The 20,451-nt window shown below is 35.6% G+C and overlaps 1 protein-coding gene across 1 annotated transcript; it reads right to left on the reverse strand.

Annotated features, from left to right (window-relative positions):
* Positions 1-623: 623 nt before the first annotated feature.
* aifm5 (apoptosis inducing factor mitochondria associated 5) lies at positions 624-19,566 on the reverse strand. The gene is made up of 20 exons (XM_051093551.1): positions 19,464-19,566; positions 19,209-19,328; positions 15,694-15,769; positions 14,543-14,652; positions 14,278-14,387; positions 13,041-13,085; positions 12,864-12,945; positions 12,666-12,778; positions 9,185-9,271; positions 9,006-9,097; positions 8,772-8,902; positions 8,455-8,570; positions 8,295-8,366; positions 7,669-7,732; positions 7,493-7,569; positions 7,290-7,407; positions 6,262-6,360; positions 6,092-6,167; positions 5,900-6,004; positions 624-1,965 (listed from the first exon to the last, which is right to left on the reverse strand). The coding sequence occupies exons 4-20, from the start codon at positions 14,649-14,651 to the stop codon at positions 1,926-1,928; spliced, it is 1,536 nt and encodes a 511-aa protein (XP_050949508.1). The 5' UTR covers position 14,652; positions 15,694-15,769; positions 19,209-19,328; positions 19,464-19,566; the 3' UTR covers positions 624-1,925.
* Between the last annotated feature and the right edge of the window lie 885 nt (positions 19,567-20,451).

Here is a 20,451-nt window from a genome sequence, read left to right on the forward strand (position 1 = left end):
GTAGTAAGGACATCATTAAAATAGTCCATGTGACATCAGTGATTCAACTTTTATAAAGCTGTGAGAAGAAAAATAAGAAATTGCACCAAAAATATTCTTGTAGCTTTATAACATGCCAATTGAACCACTGATGTCACATGGACTATTTTATTGATGTCCTTACAACCTTTCTGGGCCTTGAACATGGTAGTTGTGTTGCTGTCTATGCAGGCTCAGAAAGCTCCCGGATTAAAAAAAAAAAAATCTTACTTTGTGTTTCAAAGATGAACAAAGGTCTTACAGGTTTGGAATGACATGAGGGTGAGTAATTAATGACAGAATTTTCATTTTGGGGTGAACTAACCCTTTAAGAGACATTTTTAAAAATCTTATCAACCCCAAACTTATATATTCACACTGATGTATAAAACAAATTGCTACCATAATGTTGATATCTATTCATGCTGTGCATGAAAGTAAAGAAGTCCAAACCAGTAAAACATCATTTATTGCTCTTTAAAGGTTACAGATATTGAGTATGACAAATGTGCTATATTTTTAAACTGAGTAAAAAAACAAGACAATGAACCATGAATGAGTAACAGTGACTAAAACTGCCCAACCAGTGCAAATGATACACTTGCTTTGCAGCACATTGTATGTTCTGATAAAAACAGCCTTGTGTGTGACTGTCTTTGCCTGTTATAATGGAGACTCGTGTGTACATTCCTTACTATGATGTATAATAAACAGTAATGTATAACAATATAAACTGAAACTGTTAGGTTGCCAACCTGATTTCACTTGCTGTAGTGGATAACTATTTGCATGTCATTAATAATGCATTAGTACCACAACATGCTTCCTGATAGAAAAAAACTGGACCAGCATGGATCACACTAAAAATAATATTGTTCTTGTTAGCAGTATCAGTCTGTACAGAATGTCAAAATGTCAGTACAGCAAAACTTTTTCTCACCTCTTCTAGTTTCTAAATAGCGTGCCTTTTTTGGATCATTGCTCCCTCTTATTTATAGCAATAAAATGTGTTGTTTTTCTTTTCAAAATAAAAACTACAGGCAGTCCACCTAACAAAGTGATTATGTTAGATAATGTTAGATAGACTTTTACTTGATAAAAGGATCTTTTTGGTTCTCTGCTTATACAGCTTCTTAAGGCCTAAGCTGTATTTCATGGCCCACATTTCACCTCCGGATTTGGACTGTCGTATATGACCCATATATCTCTGCACAAATTCTTGCTGATAAGAACAGTCGTGAGTTATGAGGATTTGGGATGGAAAACTGGGTTGCGTGGTAGAAGAGAGAGAATAAGAGGCGATATAAGAGAGCAGCTCAGCATTTCTTTTGTAAAATGCCCTTTTGTAACATGTTTGTCCAGCTCTATTATATATGCTCTCCCTTTTGTGACCACCGTCACATTCAGCATCCCTTGTTCAGTGTTCATCTAATCCTCCTAAGCACTATGATTGGATGTGCGCTCAGTGATTGTCTATTTTTCCACTGCCCATGCTCCATTTCACAGCTTGATGACCAACTACGCCACCTAGATCCATCAATTCCTAAATATGTTATCTAAATGAATAATACTAATTAAAATCAATATAGAATTGTGTTCACATTTAGAAAAGTGGATCTGAAAATTGCTAATTTAATTTGGAAGCTGAGAGAGCTACAGCATAAACAGAATAAAAGCTTCTCACTTTTCATAGTCGTATGTGGGTAGTAGTTGTCCTCTCTGAATATCAGTGTTAAAATGGCAAACTCTGAACTGTGTACAACGCTGTTGAAGAGACAGACTGTAATGCACTGGCCTTTATAAATGTTACAAAAAACATCTTCTGAGTAAAGGCATGATTGGATGGGATAGACTGTGGGCAGAATGGCTGAATTCTGATCATTTGGAGTTCAAACTGTTGTCAGTGGTCACATGGGCTGCAGCTTCAGCCAGCTAAGGTCATCTGACCTTTAAAAGAAAGAAAACCTCAGTAAAAACATTTACAATACAACAGAGCTCTGGCAGTATGTGTTCACTTTAACCACTTTAAAGGAGCGCTTAGTATTTTTCTACGTAAACAGTTTTATATCTGAAGAAATGTTTTTGATCAGTATCTCAACAAATGTTTAAAATGATGTACACTCACACCAGAAGAAGAATCCATATCAGTTTCACAGAAAAATGTTTAAACACCGTAAGGGTGGTGCCTCCTTCATGGTGGCAGCCATTTTGAGATCAAATGACTGGCTTTTTCCTTCTCACTGGCTGCGTCCAAAATCGCATACTCTCTGAGTAGTTACTTTTGAATAAGTAATTACTCATTGGCCATGTACACACTGCAAGTTTCAGAAGTGACGTCCGCATTTAAATGCGGGAGTGAGTTCCGTAAATTATCGTTCCATGTGTGTGCGGAACAGCAGTAAAATTTAAACTGTTTTTTGGCTAAAGACTCTTTTTGTCCGTCAATTTTAACTAAACTACCACTGATCGGGTGGCTAGTTTAGAGAGTGCTGTCTTGCATTGTTGCCATGTCCTCATATTTACAAGCACTTTAGGCATGTTGTTTGGTCTTAGCTCATTAAGTTAGGCAACTTATAGAGTTGGTAAAGTGGTATGTTGCATATATGAGATATATGCTTTTTTGGTGTTATGAAGCATTTGGGTGTTTTTTTGTTTTTTTTTTGTGCTTGTCCTTGTTTGTTTTTGTCTATGAAGATCTGGCAACACTGATACTTTACTGCAAGTGAGCGCAACCTGCCCCGTGTCAAAATGTGCTAAAGTTAAGACTCCCACTCTTATTTTCTATCTCACAATACAAAGACACATTTCTGATGCACGTTTAAATCCATAATTAAAAACTAGTTGTTCAGTTCAGTTCCGTACACACTGCATAGAATTCTGCATATGCGGTTGTCACTACCTGTACGGCCATGTACACACAGCAGCGAAATTCGGTTGTCAGTTCACCTTGTACATTCTGTACAAACATAATTCACTAAAATATGGGACTGACAACTGCATTCAACAACCGCATTAACACCTGAAAAATACAGGTAGTGACAACCGCATTTACAGGAATTCTACACAGTGTGTACGGAGCTGAACTGAACACCAAAAAAAAAAAATATATCTCATATCCACAACAGACCACTTTATTAACCCCATAAAGTGCTTAGCTTTATAAGCTAAGACCAAACAACATGCCTAAAAGTGCTCGTAAATACAAGGACATGGCAACACTGCAAGACAGCGCTCTCTAAAGCAGCCTAAACAAAACACAGCACGTCTATTAGCAGTAGTTTAGTTAAAATTGACAGACAAAAAGAGTATTTAGCCAAAAAATGGCAGATACTGAATGGCTAAATTCTTATCCACTCCTGCAAGATGCCAAAATGTTGCTATGGTTACAGATGCGGGAGTGCTACGGGACGCAGGAGTGTTCACGTACAGCAGCGGTATTGGAGTGAATAGGTTAGGAGAAAATTCTGTGAACCTTCAGAGAACTTTCAGGAAACCTTCTAGGAACATAAATAGAACATTCCTTATTGGTTAGCCAGGAAAGTTTTCTTAATGTAAATAGAACATTCCCTGTAGGTTAGGGGAACGTTCTGGGAACCTACTGGGAACGTTCTGGAAATGTTCTCAGAACGCTGCGGAAACATTCCCGGAACGTTCCCAGTAGGTGCACAGAACGTTCCCCTAACCTACAGGGAACGTTCTATTTACATTAATAAAACTTTCCTGTCTAACCAACAGGGAACGTTCTGGGAACGTTAGTGTTTGGTTCCCAGAACGTTCCCAAGAACGTTCCCTGTTGTTCCTCTGGGAACCAAAAATTGTTAGCTGGGTGACTGCTGTTCTGTATACACATGGAACGATAATTTACGGGACTGACCCCCACATTTAAATGGCCGCATCATTTTGGCGTCTTGTGGGAGTTAATAAGAATTTAGCCATTTGGTATCTGCCATTTTTGGCTAAAGACTCTTTTTGTCCATCGATTTTAACTGAACTACCACTGATAGACGTGCTATGTTTTGTTTATTACTGGAAGGCTGCTTAAGAGAGCTCTGTCTTGCAGTGTTGCCATATCCTCATTTTTACATATATAAGCGCTTTTAGGCATGTTGTTTGGTCTTAGCTCATAAAGCTAGGCACTTTCTGGAGTTAATAAGGTGGTCTGTTGCAGATATGAGAAATATGCGTTTTTGGTCACCCCCACAATTAAATGCGGTTGTCACTCCTGAAACTTGCAGTGTGTATATGGCCGTATTTCAGTAAATTGTGTGTGTAAGGAGTAAAAGGTGAACTGACAACCGAATTTAGCTGCAGTGTGTGCTATAAAAGTGTGTTTAATTGTATGTAGTATAGATGAAATCTGGATGTACTACATTCACCATGTTGTCACTGTTATGTGATCTACCAGTGTCAGTTGAGTCACTTCATTGCTATTCACAAATCTTTTCCCATGGCTTCATGGGATAGTAAAGCGTTCATTAGAAGTGGAAATACTGAGTCATTCGGATATTTCCACACAGCCTGCTGTTTTAAAAATACTGTGAATTCGGATATACTACTCTTTTTACATACTGTTTATATAGTATGGAAGTATGTGATTTCAGATGCAGCCATTGTTCGGAATAGCATACTACACTCTCAGAAAATGCTGGTTAGGTATGTTTTGAAGCATGGCAGCTGGTTTGAGCTGGTTTAAGCTGGTAATGTGCTGGTCCTAAGCAACTAGCTCCTGCTCAGGACCAGCTTAAACCAGCTCAAACCAGCTGCCATGCTTCAAAACATGCCTAACTATGCTGTTTTTTTTCAACAGGGTAGCCTTTTAACAGGTACTAATATGTACCAATTTGTTATTAATATGCACACTTTACTTACTAAAATCTAACTTTAAGGTCCCAGTATGCTTCTTTAAGAGGTAAAAAGATACAAAGATGTAGATTTTGAAAGGGTACCACCCACTGATCTATAATAGAGAACATTATATATAGATAAGTGGTACCACCCCAGTGACAGCTTTTGTACCCTTTTATTTCTGAGAGTGTACCATACTACCATACTATACTATTTATGCAATATGTAGTATATATACTGAGCAAAGTATACACACTTTAGGATAAACATTGGAATAAAGTGACTAATCACTTTGGGACCATAGGAAAATAATGTCTTCATTAGTTCTGTAAAAAATGTACTACTAAACTTTAATTAAATATTAACAATATTTGCCGCAATATTTGATTTTTTAAAAGGCATAAGAATGCTTTTCTTTTGGGTTAGTGTGGCCTAGGCTCAAGCTAACCAGCCAAACCTCGACTCTTTGGTTGTATTGGTTATTTAGAAAGATGAATACAATCATTGATGAATAAATGATCTGAACGCAACTACCACATTCAAGGCCCAGAAAGGTAGTAAGGAGATCGTTAAAATAATCTATGTGGCATCAGTGGTTCAGCCTTAATTTTATGAAACTACAAGAATATTTTTTCTGCACAAAGAAAACAAAAATAACAACTTTGTTCAACAATTTCTTCTCTTCCATGTCAGACACGCGTTCAGGAGATATGTGTGTGGTGCTGCTGACGCAGAACCCGGATACGTTGTGACTTACAAGCCTAAAAGTTTACAAGCAGAGGATTTAGTACCTTTACTATATTTCTGGACCTTGAAATGTTAGTTGCTGTCTATATAGTGTCAGAAAGCTCAGATTCCATCAAAAATATCTTAATTTGTGTTCCCGAAGATGAACGAAGGTCTTACGGGTTTGGAACGACATGAGGCTGAGTAATTATGACAGAATCTTCATTTTTGGGTGAACTAATCCTTTAACTACAATGAAGGATATCTGTATTTTCATATATACTGTAACTAAATTTGATTTCTCACTCACTCTGCTTCTGCCTGTGTAATCACTCTTCCTTGTGCCAACCTTTCTGCCACCACAGAGACAGCCGGTTCAACATTCAATCCTGCTGCAGCCACCACCTCCTCATCCCTGCAATTAAAAGCACATAGACAATATTTCAAGCTTTGAAGAGAAAACAGATATAAAGAATGGGTTCACAAACCTAAAGCTTCTTACTTGAGGTAAAGTGCCAAAAACTTCATGTTCTCAAATTTCCCTTTCAGCACCATCTTAGTGTATCCCTCCCCACACCCTATTAATAATGGAAAAGAAGGACATAATTACATATATAGCTGTATTTTACAATCTGTAAAGCATGTATGAGTTCCCAAGCTAAAAGGGCGCACCAGCATATCGAATAGTTCTGCCCAGCAGGACGGTCCAATAGAATGGCACTATGTTTAGCTCCACCTCTCTGTGCAACATGCTTAAGGCTGCAATCCTTCCTAATAAGGCAAATTTTATAATGATATCAAAGCAATTTGATCACCACAGTTGTACAATTATGTATTTAAAGGAGAAGTTCACTTCCAGAACAAAAATGTAAAGATAATTTACTCATTCAGCATTGTCCTTGTCATTCAGCATGTTTTATGAGGCAAACATTTCAGGATTTCTCTACATATAGTGGACTTCTATGGTGCCCGTGAGTTTGAACATCCAAAATAGCCGTTTCAATGCAGCTTCAAAACAATCCCAGCCGAGGAAGAACAATCTTATGTACCAAAACGACTGGTTAATTTCTAAAAAAATGTTACAATTTATATTCTTTTTTAGCTCAAATGCTTCGTCAGAAGTAACGACCCAGTGTTTACAAAGTGAACATGCAAAGAAGATCAAATGCCCTTTACAAAAAAAAGGTAAAACATCGAAGTAGGATGATTTTGAAGTTGGAAAAGAAAATGAGATGGGAGTTTTTCAACATACCCTAACTGCCTTAAGCCGGAATACAAAGTTCACGCAGAGCTAGACAAGCCAAGCATTTGACATTAAAAAGTATATTAATTGTAATTTTTTTTTTCAGAAAATATCGTTAGATGAGACACTTCTTCCTCAGCTGGGGTCATTTAGAGCCCTTTGAAGCGGCATTAAAACTGCATTTTGGAAGTTCAAAATCGGGGCACCATAGCAGTCCACTATATGGAGAAAAATCATGAAATGTTTTTCTCAAAAAACAATTTCTTTACGACTGAAGAAAGAAACACATGAACATCTTGGATGACAAGGGGGTGAGTAAATTATCTGTACATTTTTGTTCTGGAAGTGAACTTCTCCTGTAAGTCTTTTAGTTCATGTCTATTAGCTTTAAGGTGTCTATATCTTAATATACTCCTAAAAGTTGGCAAAATCAGTAGATATACACATCTTTAATTACCATGTGCCTGCGCTACCTGCCAGTGACCAATGCTCACATTCTGGCCTTTTGCCATTTTGAGAGGAAAGGAGGTCAGATCTCCTGCACAGTAGACGTCTGTTATGTTGGTCCTCATGTACTAGAAAGACAGAGACACGATTAAAGGTTTTGAAAGTGTAAGATGATTGTTTGAGCTCAAGGAAACTGGTCAAAAAAAAACTTACCTTATCCACAATTACATAGTTCTTAGAATCCATCCTTACTGGACTCCCTTTTAAAAACTCTGAATTGGGATTGACACCTTATGTGGAGATAATTGGAGAGATGAGAGCACAAAACTGTTGTTCAAAGTATTTAAATTGAAGAAGTACTTTGTGCTCAGTTGGACAACTGTACATACCAATTCCAACTATCAACAAATCGGCTTGAATAGTGATACCGCTCCTCAATTTCACAGCCTTAACCTGTGAAAAAAAATGGAAATTCTGTTAATAAGACGATCATCCAGTTAAGTTTACTTAATTCAGTCAATTAACTTCTAAAAAAAGGACTAATGTGTTGTTTTTGGGGGAAAAAAAAACATTTTTGAACTTGTTAAGTCTGACGTCAAGCGTCACCTCTTCCGTGACTTCCGGGTCCAAACAGTATATCAGATGACACGAGAAAACAACAAACAGTACTAATTATACACTCACAATGTGATATAATATTACCAAAAAATTATAATCCTACCCTTTAACTCCATACCGAAATCCCAGATAGCCATACAATGAAAATATAAATATAAATAAACAAATAAATATAAACATTATTTGTGTTTGGGACGCTGTGAGCACGGAGACTGTAGTGTACACCGTAAATTTGAAAACGTTTAGCTTAAATGTTTAATACGAATAAAAAGTGCTCATAAACGGCTGCTGAGATATTCTCAAGTGAAATGAGTTGGGGTTTGGACCCAGAAACAGCGTTCGTTGGTGCGTTCAATGGACGCATTACGTCATCGCTTAACAAGCCAATTGACTTTACCCTCCTATTTTCGCCTTGAACCTCTGCAACAGCGTCATTCATGTAGAACGTCACCCCTCTCTCTTCCAGCATCTTAAAGAACAAACAAATCAAAGTAAAAAGATAATCATTAAGCACATATTTGATATTGGTATGACTGAGATGGTTGTATTGGCCTTACCATCATGGTGACCTTTCCAATCTCTGGGCCTAGAGTCTTCTGATAGGGGAGTTCACTGCTTCCAATGATCGTGATACTACTGGCCATATCTATCATATAGGCAGCCACTTCCATGCCTTCAATGCCAGACACAATAAATTAGTTATTATAGGGGGTATTTCTTCATATTGCTCATGCACTATATTTTTAAGTTCTCAGAAGTTATAGCTTTGCATGAAGAATACACTTCAAACATTGCACTATTTATCCAGAAATCATTTGATAACATTAGCTTTGCATATGGCAAGGAGACAGAGGGGGGGTGAATGTGTGTGTACCAACGAAGGAAGTGCCCACAACGACTGTCCTGCAGCCCATGCAGGCATAGTGGATGCACCGGGCATCCTCTGGTGTTTCCAGCATTAGCACGTTTTCCAGGTCCACACCAGGGCAGTCTAGATTTTTTGCTCTGAAGAACAAAAAGTTTTGCATGGACCAAAGTTGAGTAAAAGATGAAAAATAATATTGTATTATGACATTTATCATAAAAAGCACTATATCATCAGACCTACCTGCATCCTGTTGCAATAAGGATTTGATCATAGCCCTGGATTAAGCCATCATCAAATGCCACCGTTTTCTTATTTGTATCTATTGATAAAGCCTGCACAAAGAACAACTCTGAGATTGTCATATGATTCCTGGTATAAATATTGGTGTAAATGAGAGCGAACACAAGATTTACTCTCACCTCTTTTTTCAGCCAGACCTCAATATCGTACTTGTGGAAAAATTCCATTCTTCTCATTAGGAGGCTGTCGCTTTCAGCATTCATTATCTAAAACAAGATTGGGGTAAATAATAACTAACAGATTTTATCTGCTTTATGCACAGAAGGTCCTGTGCATAATGATTTTGGGACATGATTGTGACCTAATGGTTCAGATCTCACAAAAGTTCAATTCTCAGTACTGGGAGGAAATGTAGGTGGGGGGAGTGAATGAACAGCGCTCTCTTCTACCCTCATTACCCACAAATGAGGTGCCCCTGAGTGAGGCACCAAACCCCCAGCTGCTCCACGGGCGCCGTAGCAAAAATGGCTGCTGTGTGTTCACTATTCACTGCTCCTAATGTGTGTGCACTAACTTGGATGGGTTAGATGCAGAAGACAAATTCTGAGTATGGGTTACCATCACTTCATTAAAGGGGTCCTATTATGCTTTTTAACAAATTTTAGTCAGTGTGTGGTGTGTATGTTTGGGCATAAAAAAGATCTACAAAGTTACAAATCTCAAAGTCCACTCAAAAGGGAGATATTTCATTTTTAAAAAATCCTTTTTCAAAAACTACAATGAACGGCTCCTTTGGACTAGAGCGTTTGTTTTCCGTATGTTATGATGTCACAATGCGGCCCATTAGAATATCATTAAAATAAATCCTGCCTAGGTAAATTCGAACGGTTGGGGGATGGGTAGGGATGAGGTGGGGGATTAGCCTAACTTTAGCGATGCACCGGTGAGACGCTTCAACGAGCCACAGCGTGGCAGGTATAAACACAAGCATTCGCTAAAGTGGACACGTCGGAGCTGTAACACGCTGCAGAGATGCCACTGTTATAAATACAAGCATTGATTAGAGTGGCCGCGATCTACTTCCTTCTTTCAGACGAATGCAATCGGAGTTATATTAAAAATTATCCTGGCACTCCCAAGCTTTGAAACGGCATAGACAAGTGTTTCTCCTCATCAGTCCAAAACAAGTCCAATAAAGTGCATCCATCCATAATAAAAAGTGCCTCACACAGCTCCGGCGGGTCAATAAAGGCCTCCTGTAGTGAACTACGCATTTTTGTAAGAAAAATATCCATATTTGAAACGTAAGAATCACTTTAATCTAGCTTGCGCTATAACAGTTGTACATGGAACTTGCTTCTTTGACAAGAGGCGTGGCAGTACTGAAACACCATCTAACGCAGTGGGAGAGCTAACCAATCACGACACATTTTGTTTTTCGGAAGGTGGGCCTTCATTAAACCCGGAACTAATCGAGCCATTTGTGCCAGGCTGATAGAAAAGGTATTGTAATAATGTAAATTATGTGAAAAATAATGCGTTTTTCGAACCACCAAGCATAAAGGCATGTTCTAGTACACCCCCAAAACAAAATCAAGACTTTGTAAAAGAGCATAATAGGACCCCTTTAAAAATGTGAAATAGATATGCTGTGATGGCCATGCAGAATTTTTCATTACTCCATTTGTCAGTGTCACATGATCCTTTAGAAATCATTCTAATATGCTGATTTGGTACTCAAGAAACATTTTTTTATTATTATCAGTGTTAAAAAGACTGCTGTTTAATGTATTTATGGGAACCTGATACTTTTTTAAAACAAATATAGCGTATTCTGATTTAATTTTGTAAATTTGAAAAGAAAAAAATATACACAGTAAAAAAATTTTACACAGTAAAAAAAATCACTGGAGTACATTTTACAAGAAAATACTGCTTCAGTCTCTCTGTTTAATGTTTAAGTTGATGTTACTTGTCATTTTCTTAAGATTATTTGTGAAATTTACCAGAAATTTCTGAGTGAAAGTAATTTCAAAGCCATTTTTCAGTGTATATAAAACTATAGTGAGAGAGTAAGTTCATTTGTAACAGTACAAAATTTGACATAATATTTCAGTAGACCTAAACCATATGTATATTGGTTTTGTAACAGTCTATAGCTATTTAAATATCTTTACGTAGAGATTTATATTACTTAGGAAGCAGTGTATTTATATTCCTCAGACTCAAACCAGTTTGGGCTGTACTGCAAATAACAGCAACACTTCAGTGACCAATTCTCAATATTAAAGGTGAAGTCCACTTTCAAAACAAAGATTCACATATAATGTACTAATCCTTGTCATCCAAGATGTTCATGTCTTTCTTTCTTCAGTCTTAAAGAAATTATGTTTTTTGAGGAAAACATTTCAGCATTTTTCTCCATATAATGGACTGATATGGTGCCCCGATTTTGAATTTCCAAAAATGCAGTTTAAACAAACAATCCCAAATGTGGTTGTAAACGATCCCAGCTGAGGAAGAAGGGTCTTATCTAGCATAACAATCGGTCATTTTCAAAAAAAATTCTCAAAACATCTCATGTTCTCCCTCAACTTCGAAATCGTCCTATATCGATGTTTTACCTTTTTTGTTAAGAGTGTTTGATCTTCTTTGCATGTTCGCTTTGCAAAGACTGGGTCGGTACTTCTGCAGCGATGTAGAATGATTTTAAAATGATTTTTGAAGTTGAGGGATGAAATACGATTGGAGTTTTTCGACATACCCTAACTGTTTTGAGTTAGAATACACAGAGTTCAGGGAGAGAAAGGCAAGATTTGGAGTTTGTGATTAAAAAGTATTTAAATTGTGTTTTAATTAAAAAATTTGTTTAATGAAAATAACCGATCGTTATGCTAGATAAGACCCTTCTTCCTCGGCTGGGATCGTTTACAACCACATTTGGGATCGTTTGAAGCCGCATTTAAACTGCATTTTGGAAGTTCAAAATTGGGGCACCATATCAGTCCATTATATGAAGAAAAATGCAGAATTTTTTTAAAACTTACCTTAACAACTAGCTTACTATAACTATTAATAAGCTGCAAATTAGGAGTTTCTTGAGGCAAAAGTCATAGCTAATTGCTGGTTAACAGTGAGAACTGGTTTCCAAACTGAAGTGTGACTCAAATGTTTAATCTCAAACCGCATGTGAAATTCATTCAAAGAGGATTTTGTACATTTTTTATATTATTTTAGGTATTTAAGATTAAAGGTTTAAACATTTTTCATATTGACCAACCACCATGTAACCAGTAATGATGGTATAACTGTATAGACCAGTCTTCTTTCTCAAATTTTTTGAATAACGCATTGTGGCTGGTCTTATCTTCTTGCATATGTTGTTACAAAAATGTTGTTCTTCCTTGTGTGTAATAACTTTTACATATAGCTCAATAAACTAGAGGTTGACAGAATAACCTATATTTTAGACATTAAGGTCAGTCATTCCAGTAAAAATATTTTCAAATGAAGCTGAATCAATCACTTGTGTGAATGAATTATTCAGTCATTCAGAATGTAGTCTCAGCTGCAAACGTGTTAACAGATCAACAACAATTTTAACATCTTTCTTCTGCAAAAACAATTCTAGCACCAGTTTTCACAGATCTTGTGCCTCACCTTACTGAGTCTGGTTTTGTCGTATGGAAGGAGGTCATCTCTAGATACCATAATAATCCTGCCGCCATAGTTTTCTTGCCGTAGTGTCTCAGCACACATTAAAGAGGCTGCGCCTGTGCTCAACAATACACATTAACATTAAAACTGTCCACATAAAACACAGCAAATAAAAAAAAACATCAGAGATTTTTCTTTCACCTCCTCCTAGGAGCATGACAGTATGTGACACCGCTTGATCTCTGGCTCCCATCCATTTGATACGTTTAGGCTGACCCTGGATCTGCACATAAAGATTTTTAACATTTGACTCTCAGAATTGTCCTGATTTGGATTTCATACATGTAATTTAGAAAATAAAATGTCAAAGTACTTTACCCTTTTCTTTACAGACACATAAACTTTGTTGTTTTCGACTTTCACCTGTCAAGACAATAACAGATTAAAATAGTTAAATATGTTAGCACGTACACTATTGGTCAGAATTTTTTAAAATATATTTTTAAATATACATATGAAGAGTTTATTTGCAAAAACAGATAACTCAGTTTTTTTCATAATTTTCAAAAATCATGTTTTTTTATTCTGTATTCCAAGTAATATCAATCAAACTGCAATTGGGTTGTTTTGGTTAAATAAGAATAACTCAAAATACTAACTAACACAATAAAAAGATGACAACACAAAAAAAACATGTTTTTTGAAAAATGTTAAAAACGGACTAATATATTTAAAAAAAAATTTTAATGTTTTTTTAAAGAAGTCTCAAGGCTGTATTTATTTGGTGAAAAATACACTAAAAACAGCAATATTGTGAAATATTATTGAATTTATAAGATCTGTTTTTTTTTTTTAACAAAGCTGAATTTTCAGCATTATTACTCCAGTCTTCAGTGTCACATGATCTTCTAAAGTCAATGCTGATTTGTTGCTCAATTATTAGAAATTACAATTGGTGCTTAATTCTTAATAAGGGTTCTTAATATAATCTATTTTAATATTTTCACATCTTAATATTTTCTAGATTCTTTGTTGAATAGAAAGTTTAATTACAAGCATTTGACATTTAAATCTTTTGTAATTTTATACATGTCTTTACCATCACTTTTGATCAATTTAACATGTCCTTGCTGAATAAAGGTTTTTTTTTTATTATCTTAATTACCACAAATTATTGACTGGTAGTATTAAACAGCAAATCTGTTTTCAATCTTGACAATAATAATAAATGTTTTATGAGCATCAACATATTGTGATGACACTGAATACTGCAGAAATAGCTACTGAAAATTCAGCTTTGCATCACAGGAATAAATTACATTTTATATTCCAAAAGAAACAGATCTTCTAATTTGTAATAATATTTCACAGTATTACTGTTTTTACTGTATTTGATCAAATATTGCAGCCTTGGTGAAAACAAGAGACTTCTATTTTAAATCATTAAAAATTATTCCAAAGTTTTAGCCAGTAGTGTATGAAAACATTAACTACTGACTAATTTTATATATTTAATGTATAATAGATAACCTAACATTTACATATATATTATACTTTAACATATTAAATAAAAAATAGAATACAATTTAATGTACATTGTAATTTTTATACATGCCTTGTGGCAAGGCAGACAGTCAATTCCAGGATACTCCTCCAAGTCACCGGTCTTCACATTGAAACAGGAACCATGCCAGGGACAGCGGACCCTGTGACCTGACAGCACCCCTGCAGAAGAAAAGCAAACACCTACTGTAAATTTACAACCTCACAAGACTTTTCTAGTAATGCTTTACTTCTCCCATGTTATTTATCTATGAAGATGGAACCCAGTGGCACCAAGCTTGATTTACATTGAAACAAACTGATTCGTAATGCACTACCTTTGCTCAGTGGAGCACCATAGTGTGTGCACTGGTTACTGATGGCACTGTACACCCCATCACAGCGTACCAGCAGAACATTGTGGTCACCAACCTCCACCTCCATCATACTAGATCACAAGAACAACACAATGTGAGTAGCCTACAACAGTCTCACTATTAACTAACTATTAACTATGACTTTTGCTACAATAAACTCCTAATTTACTGTTAATGCTATTAATAGTTAGGTAGTTTTAGATATTGCGTAGGATTCAGGGATTTAACACACAGAAAACATTAACATGTGCTTTATCCACCTTATTTTTCCCGCAAGAGCGGCTCAGCCATTTGTAAATTGGCGTCCGGTGTCATTTGCTTCCAGCTATTTTTATCTGTACAAAACAGCTCGTTTTGCTGCTTGATATTGCGAATTGGTGTTTCTTACCCATATTATTTTACTGTATTATATTAATTATAAACAAACTGGTTTGTAGCACAAAATGTTTTACTGTTTACCGCACTTTGTTATCCTTCTGGTTATTAGCACTATTTACCTTGTTTGCCCACCAGAGTTGCCAGGTTTTCACAAGAAAAAAACGTTCTGGGGTGTAAAATACAAGCTTCCTGTGGAAATTCGCATTCCAGGGGCTAAAAATCACGTTACTGGGGTTGCTTCAACTTGTGGACATGAAAAACAACATGTGGCAACAATGTTAAAGTAGCCTAATTCCGTGGGAAAACCACGGACTTGGCAACCGCGCATCTTGCACATTCACAGACTACAGCTTACTTACGCGTTGAAAAATAAGGTGGATAATTACTTACAAATAGTCAATATATGCTAGGAATATGCATGCTAATAAGCAACTAGTTAAAAATGAAAATTGGTCCCTAAACTAAAGTGTTAGGCTACCATACAAAGCATATGACTTAAAATAAATGTAGAGCCTTAAAAACGAATTATCAAAACGCTCTGAAACTATTTGTATGCTAATCTATTTTCCACAGGTAAGTGAAAACAATTCTAATTGACTTTTAAATGTTGCTCAACATGAATTTTTTGTGTGTTTTCATTGATAAAAGATTAAAATCTTTCATAAATAAATATGTATATTAAAAATATAATACACATTATTAAAAAAAATGACTGGCATTTATATGGAACGTACTCTCCATCTTTGAGATCTGACTCATCACATACGACATCTGTCACCTCTTCTTCTGGCTCCAAACCAGCCACTAAACCTATAACCATAACAGCCGGGATAAAATAATAAATTACATCACTCATCATGATCAACAATGACACGGAAAAAAGCATAATATCACAATGATTTCAGCAACATATAATGAATTACATTATCAAATGTTAGCTAAGTCAACACCACTGTCAGAGTAGTGAACTTAAGAAAATATATATATTTTTAATTACTGCAGATACAGTTCATAGCAGTATGAACTTATACTGTAAAAAACATCAATGGAAAATAGAAATATAATAAATGATTACATGCTTACCTTCTTGTACCTCAGACATCACAAATTGTTCAGTAAGAGAAGACTTTCTCCAGTAAATGTTTTTGAAAAACTATTATTTCTGTCAAATGCTGTCATACAATCAAACTCTCTGGACGGCTGTCATGACCGTAATGATCGGTTCACAAGTCCCTAATCCAGGAGACCAGACCTGACCTTTAGGCATTTCATCATTCGGATGCTGAGACTCACTCATGAATTTGGTTACTCCAAAAAAAGGGGGGCCAAATGTGTTTTTTTGGGGCTGAAAAGGGAAATTGAGTTTCCAAAAGCCAGTTAGACTGCGTAAAGTGTATAGGGGGCTTTTAGTTGTAGAAGAGCAATGCCATTTGTTGTGGTATAACAACAGAAGAGAGAACGGCTGAGCAAGCAGCACACAACAATAGACATGTGCAATGGGCAAAGTGCGTGACTCTGCACCTCTCTCTAAAACACTGACACTCACGCTCATATGCTCCTTTTAAGATACAATTGATTTAAATAGACCTTAAAGAGTTTATATTGACTTCAAAAATCGACTATAAATAATACAATATATTTTTGTTCAGATTTTGTTGAAATTTTAAACTTAAATTTATTATTCAATTTATTAATTATTTGTCTTTTTATAACCATTTAACATTAAACGTTGAAACAAAAAAATATTCTGACATTATTTTAATCATTTCTGAAAAAAGAAATATTAAATACAAAAACGTGTCCACAATAGACCTCAAATCCCAACTTTCTGGGCCTTGCTGGCGAACTGGGACAGTTTTATATTTTATTTCAAAGTTGCTTCTACAATATAAATGTTTGTTTATACATAATTGTTACAAAATATTTATATTTTGCTGTTATTTTTAAAGTATATTAAAATAGATAACCATTATTTTAAATTGTAATATTTCACAATATTAATTTTTACTGTATTTTTTAACAAATAAATGCTGCCTTGATGAGAATAAGACTTTTTTAAATAAACAGTAAAAATTGTACTGATCCCAAACCTTTGAACATTTTTTGAATTTTTTTCATAAACTAAATTAATTGTTACCATTTCAAAAAATATATTTTTTTATTTATTGCAAGAATTAAATAGAGCATTTTCGTATTTATAACGGTAAATTTAACTGATTAAAGACTTTGTGACTGAACACATTTTATTATTTTTTTCTTACATTTTCTATTTTTAAAAAGAGTTAACTTATTTTTATATGCTTAATTCTGTATTTGTTCTGCTAAAAGGCGTCTTGATCGCTAGTTGGTTAAATCATGAAACTTTCAGCGCAAGTGGACAGATGTTTGTTTAAAGCTAGTATTTTAGATCTAGTTATGCAGAGAGAACATCTCCGGGTTTTGGTTAAATTCTGGATGGTTCTGATGAGAGTGCAGAAACCATTGTGAACCATCCAGAAACTAACCAAAGGAGCACCAAGTAACAGAACAGAAGAAAGGGAAAACAGCTCGCAAAAGCATGGATGATTTGGCACCTAAAGTTAATCACTGGCACTTCAAAAGGCAAAATGATTCTTAAATGAGATGAGATGATAAGACAGTGAAATAAAACTAAAAAAAGACAGCAAAAGCAAATAAGCTTCACAATGTCACCAACTGAAAATCTTGTCTGATCAGCACTCACAAAAGTCAGGCAAATACAACATTCTAGCAATAAAAAGACAGTAATAATTTCAGGATTTTAGACACCCTGTCAAGAACTGTTTTCCCCTTCAGTAGCCTTTTGTATTTTCCAGTTAACACAGTAGGCTATTTCATTTGTTTTGTAGTTTTAGTTGTTTTAATGTGTCTGAATCTATATCAGACAAAACATAATTTGTGGTCTAAAGATAATGAAAAAGACTAATAAATCGTAGACAAATAAAATCACATTTTAGTTTGTCACACAAATCAGGCACAAATATTTCCAGATTTATAATGCCAGAATATCCTGTAATTAAAGGAGAAGACCACTTCCAGAACAACAATTCACAAATAATTTACTCACCCCCTTGTCATGTTGATGTTCATGTCTTTCTGTCTTCAGTTGTAAAGAAATTATGTTTTTTGAGGAAAGCATTTCAGGATTTTTCTTCATATAATGGACTTCAATTGTGCCCCCCGATTTTGAACTTCCAAAATGTAGTCTAAATGCAGCTTCAAAAAGCCGAGGAAGAAGGGTCTTATCTAGCGAAACAATTTGTCATTTTTTTTCGGAAAATAAAAATGTGTATACTTTTTAAGCACAAAAGCTCCTGTAGCACAGGTTCTGGCATGCACGTTCACGACGCTACGTACTATTGAATCATGTCCAAAGGTCACCCCAAATGTAGGCGGAACCACAGACCCAGTGTTTACAAAGCGAACGCGCAAAGCAAGTCAAACGCTGTTTACAAACAAAAAGGTACAATGTGTCAGACGATTCTGAAGTTGTAGGAGTAAATAAGATGAAGTTTTTCGCCATACTCTACCTTTTTTTAGCCGGAGCACACAGACGATGAACTTACACGTGATTCGTAAGTAGTGATGGGAAGTTCGGATCATTTTACCGACTCGGACCTTTGAGTCTCTTAAGTAATTTCGTTCATTTGAGCAAAATTAGCATCACGTGACAGCCCCATAAAATGAACGAACGACTAGTAAAACCCGAAGACTCGAAACAGGTGAACTAGTTCCAGTACAGAACCTAATAGGATGTTGCGCATGCGCGACTGAACGAATCACTCCCAGAGACGACTCGTTCTTCGCGAGTCACATTAAAGATTCGTTCAAAATGAACGAATCGTTCAAGAACACCCGTGGACGCGCATCAGAGAACCTGTGCTACCCGAGCTTTTGTGCTTAAAATGTATACAAATTGTTATTTTTCGAAAAAAATGACCGATCGTTTCGCTAGGTAAGACCCTTCTTCCTCGGCTGGGATCATTTAGAGCCCTTTGAAGCTGCATTTAAACATACAGCTTCAAATTTTGGAAGTTCAAAATCGGGGGCACAGTTGAAGTCAATTATATGAAGAAAAATGCTGAAATGTTTTCCGCAAAAACCATAATTTCTTTACGACTGAAGACAGAAAGACATGAATATCTTGGGTGACAAGGGGTGAGTAAAATATTTGTAAATTGTTGTTCTAGAAGTGGACTTCTCCTTTAAGGTAATTACTTATGTCATTTACCTTTCTGGTGTCAATTCTTCTGATGATGATCATGACAAGCCATCAGTTTTTGAGGCTGTGCTTTTGCTACATACTCCATCAACGTAACTTTTCTCCTGACTTTGTCTTCAAACGTCAAAGCTTTTAAAGAAAGGAAAGGAAAAGACGTGACATGTGGCCAAGTATGGTGCCTCTGTGAATTTGTGCTCTGCATTTCACCCATCCAAGTGCACACACACAGCAGTGAGTAGTCAACAAACACACACACACACACACCGTGAAGTTCACACCCGGAGCAGTTTTGTTGACCTAAATGGAACGCACGCAATTTCATCACCAGATTTAGCTAAGTTTTTCAAAAAATTAAAGCTTTGACAAATATTTTGCAGCCCTGAAAAATGATTTACTGATGAGCAGTGTTCTTAAATGTGAGAAAGAAACAGGTTGGTAAGCAGTGGTTCTCTGTGGGGTCCAGCCCACTAGAGGGCAGCACTAACCTTACTTAGGGCTGCTGGATGACTGGAAATTAAAAATAAATAAATAAAAACTTGTAAACATAAAGTCACAGCTAATAATTATCAAGATATTGCCCATTTTAAGTGGGAAACGTAGATATGGACTGTTACCATCGAATGTTTTTAAGTGGGAGTTTGAGGTCAGACATCCTGAATCAGTTAACCTTTTAACTGTCACTCCCTTTCTTAAACATAGACATAAAAATGCACATAGTTACATTTTTAAAATTGATATATAATTTTACAGTTGATATCTAATTTCTTAAGAGTTATATTGCATGATAGGGAAAAAGGCAACGAAGAAAGTCTTTTTGTGACAAAGGTCAGAACTCCTGTTATGATGAAGATTTTTTAGGTGCATTCTTGTCGTAAATGAATCTATTAGTTTTCCTAGATAATTTGTAACACAAAAGAGTGGTAAAATATTTATTTAGGCGTCTTAGACCTTCCCAACGATATATAGTTTCCCATGATTAGATTAGGATTTGTTTGTAAAATGGTGAAGTAAATTTAGGCGTCCCACAGGGAGGGTCGATTAAAAACCCAAATTATTCTGCTCTCCAGAAATTTCTTGTTCATGTCTCTTAATATTTATGACATCTGTATACACAGTTAAACAATGTTTAAATATTATAATAAACATTATAGAGATAACTTCTTTATAATAATAAAAAAAAAAATTCAGTTTTCACAAATTTTGTCATTGACAAATGTGCAACACATGTGTTATGGATTTTTTTTTTTTTTTG

The sequence above is a fragment of the Labeo rohita genome, chromosome 21 (assembly GCF_022985175.1).
Source record: "Labeo rohita strain BAU-BD-2019 chromosome 21, IGBB_LRoh.1.0, whole genome shotgun sequence".
Lineage (NCBI taxonomy): Eukaryota > Metazoa > Chordata > Actinopteri > Cypriniformes > Cyprinidae > Labeo > Labeo rohita.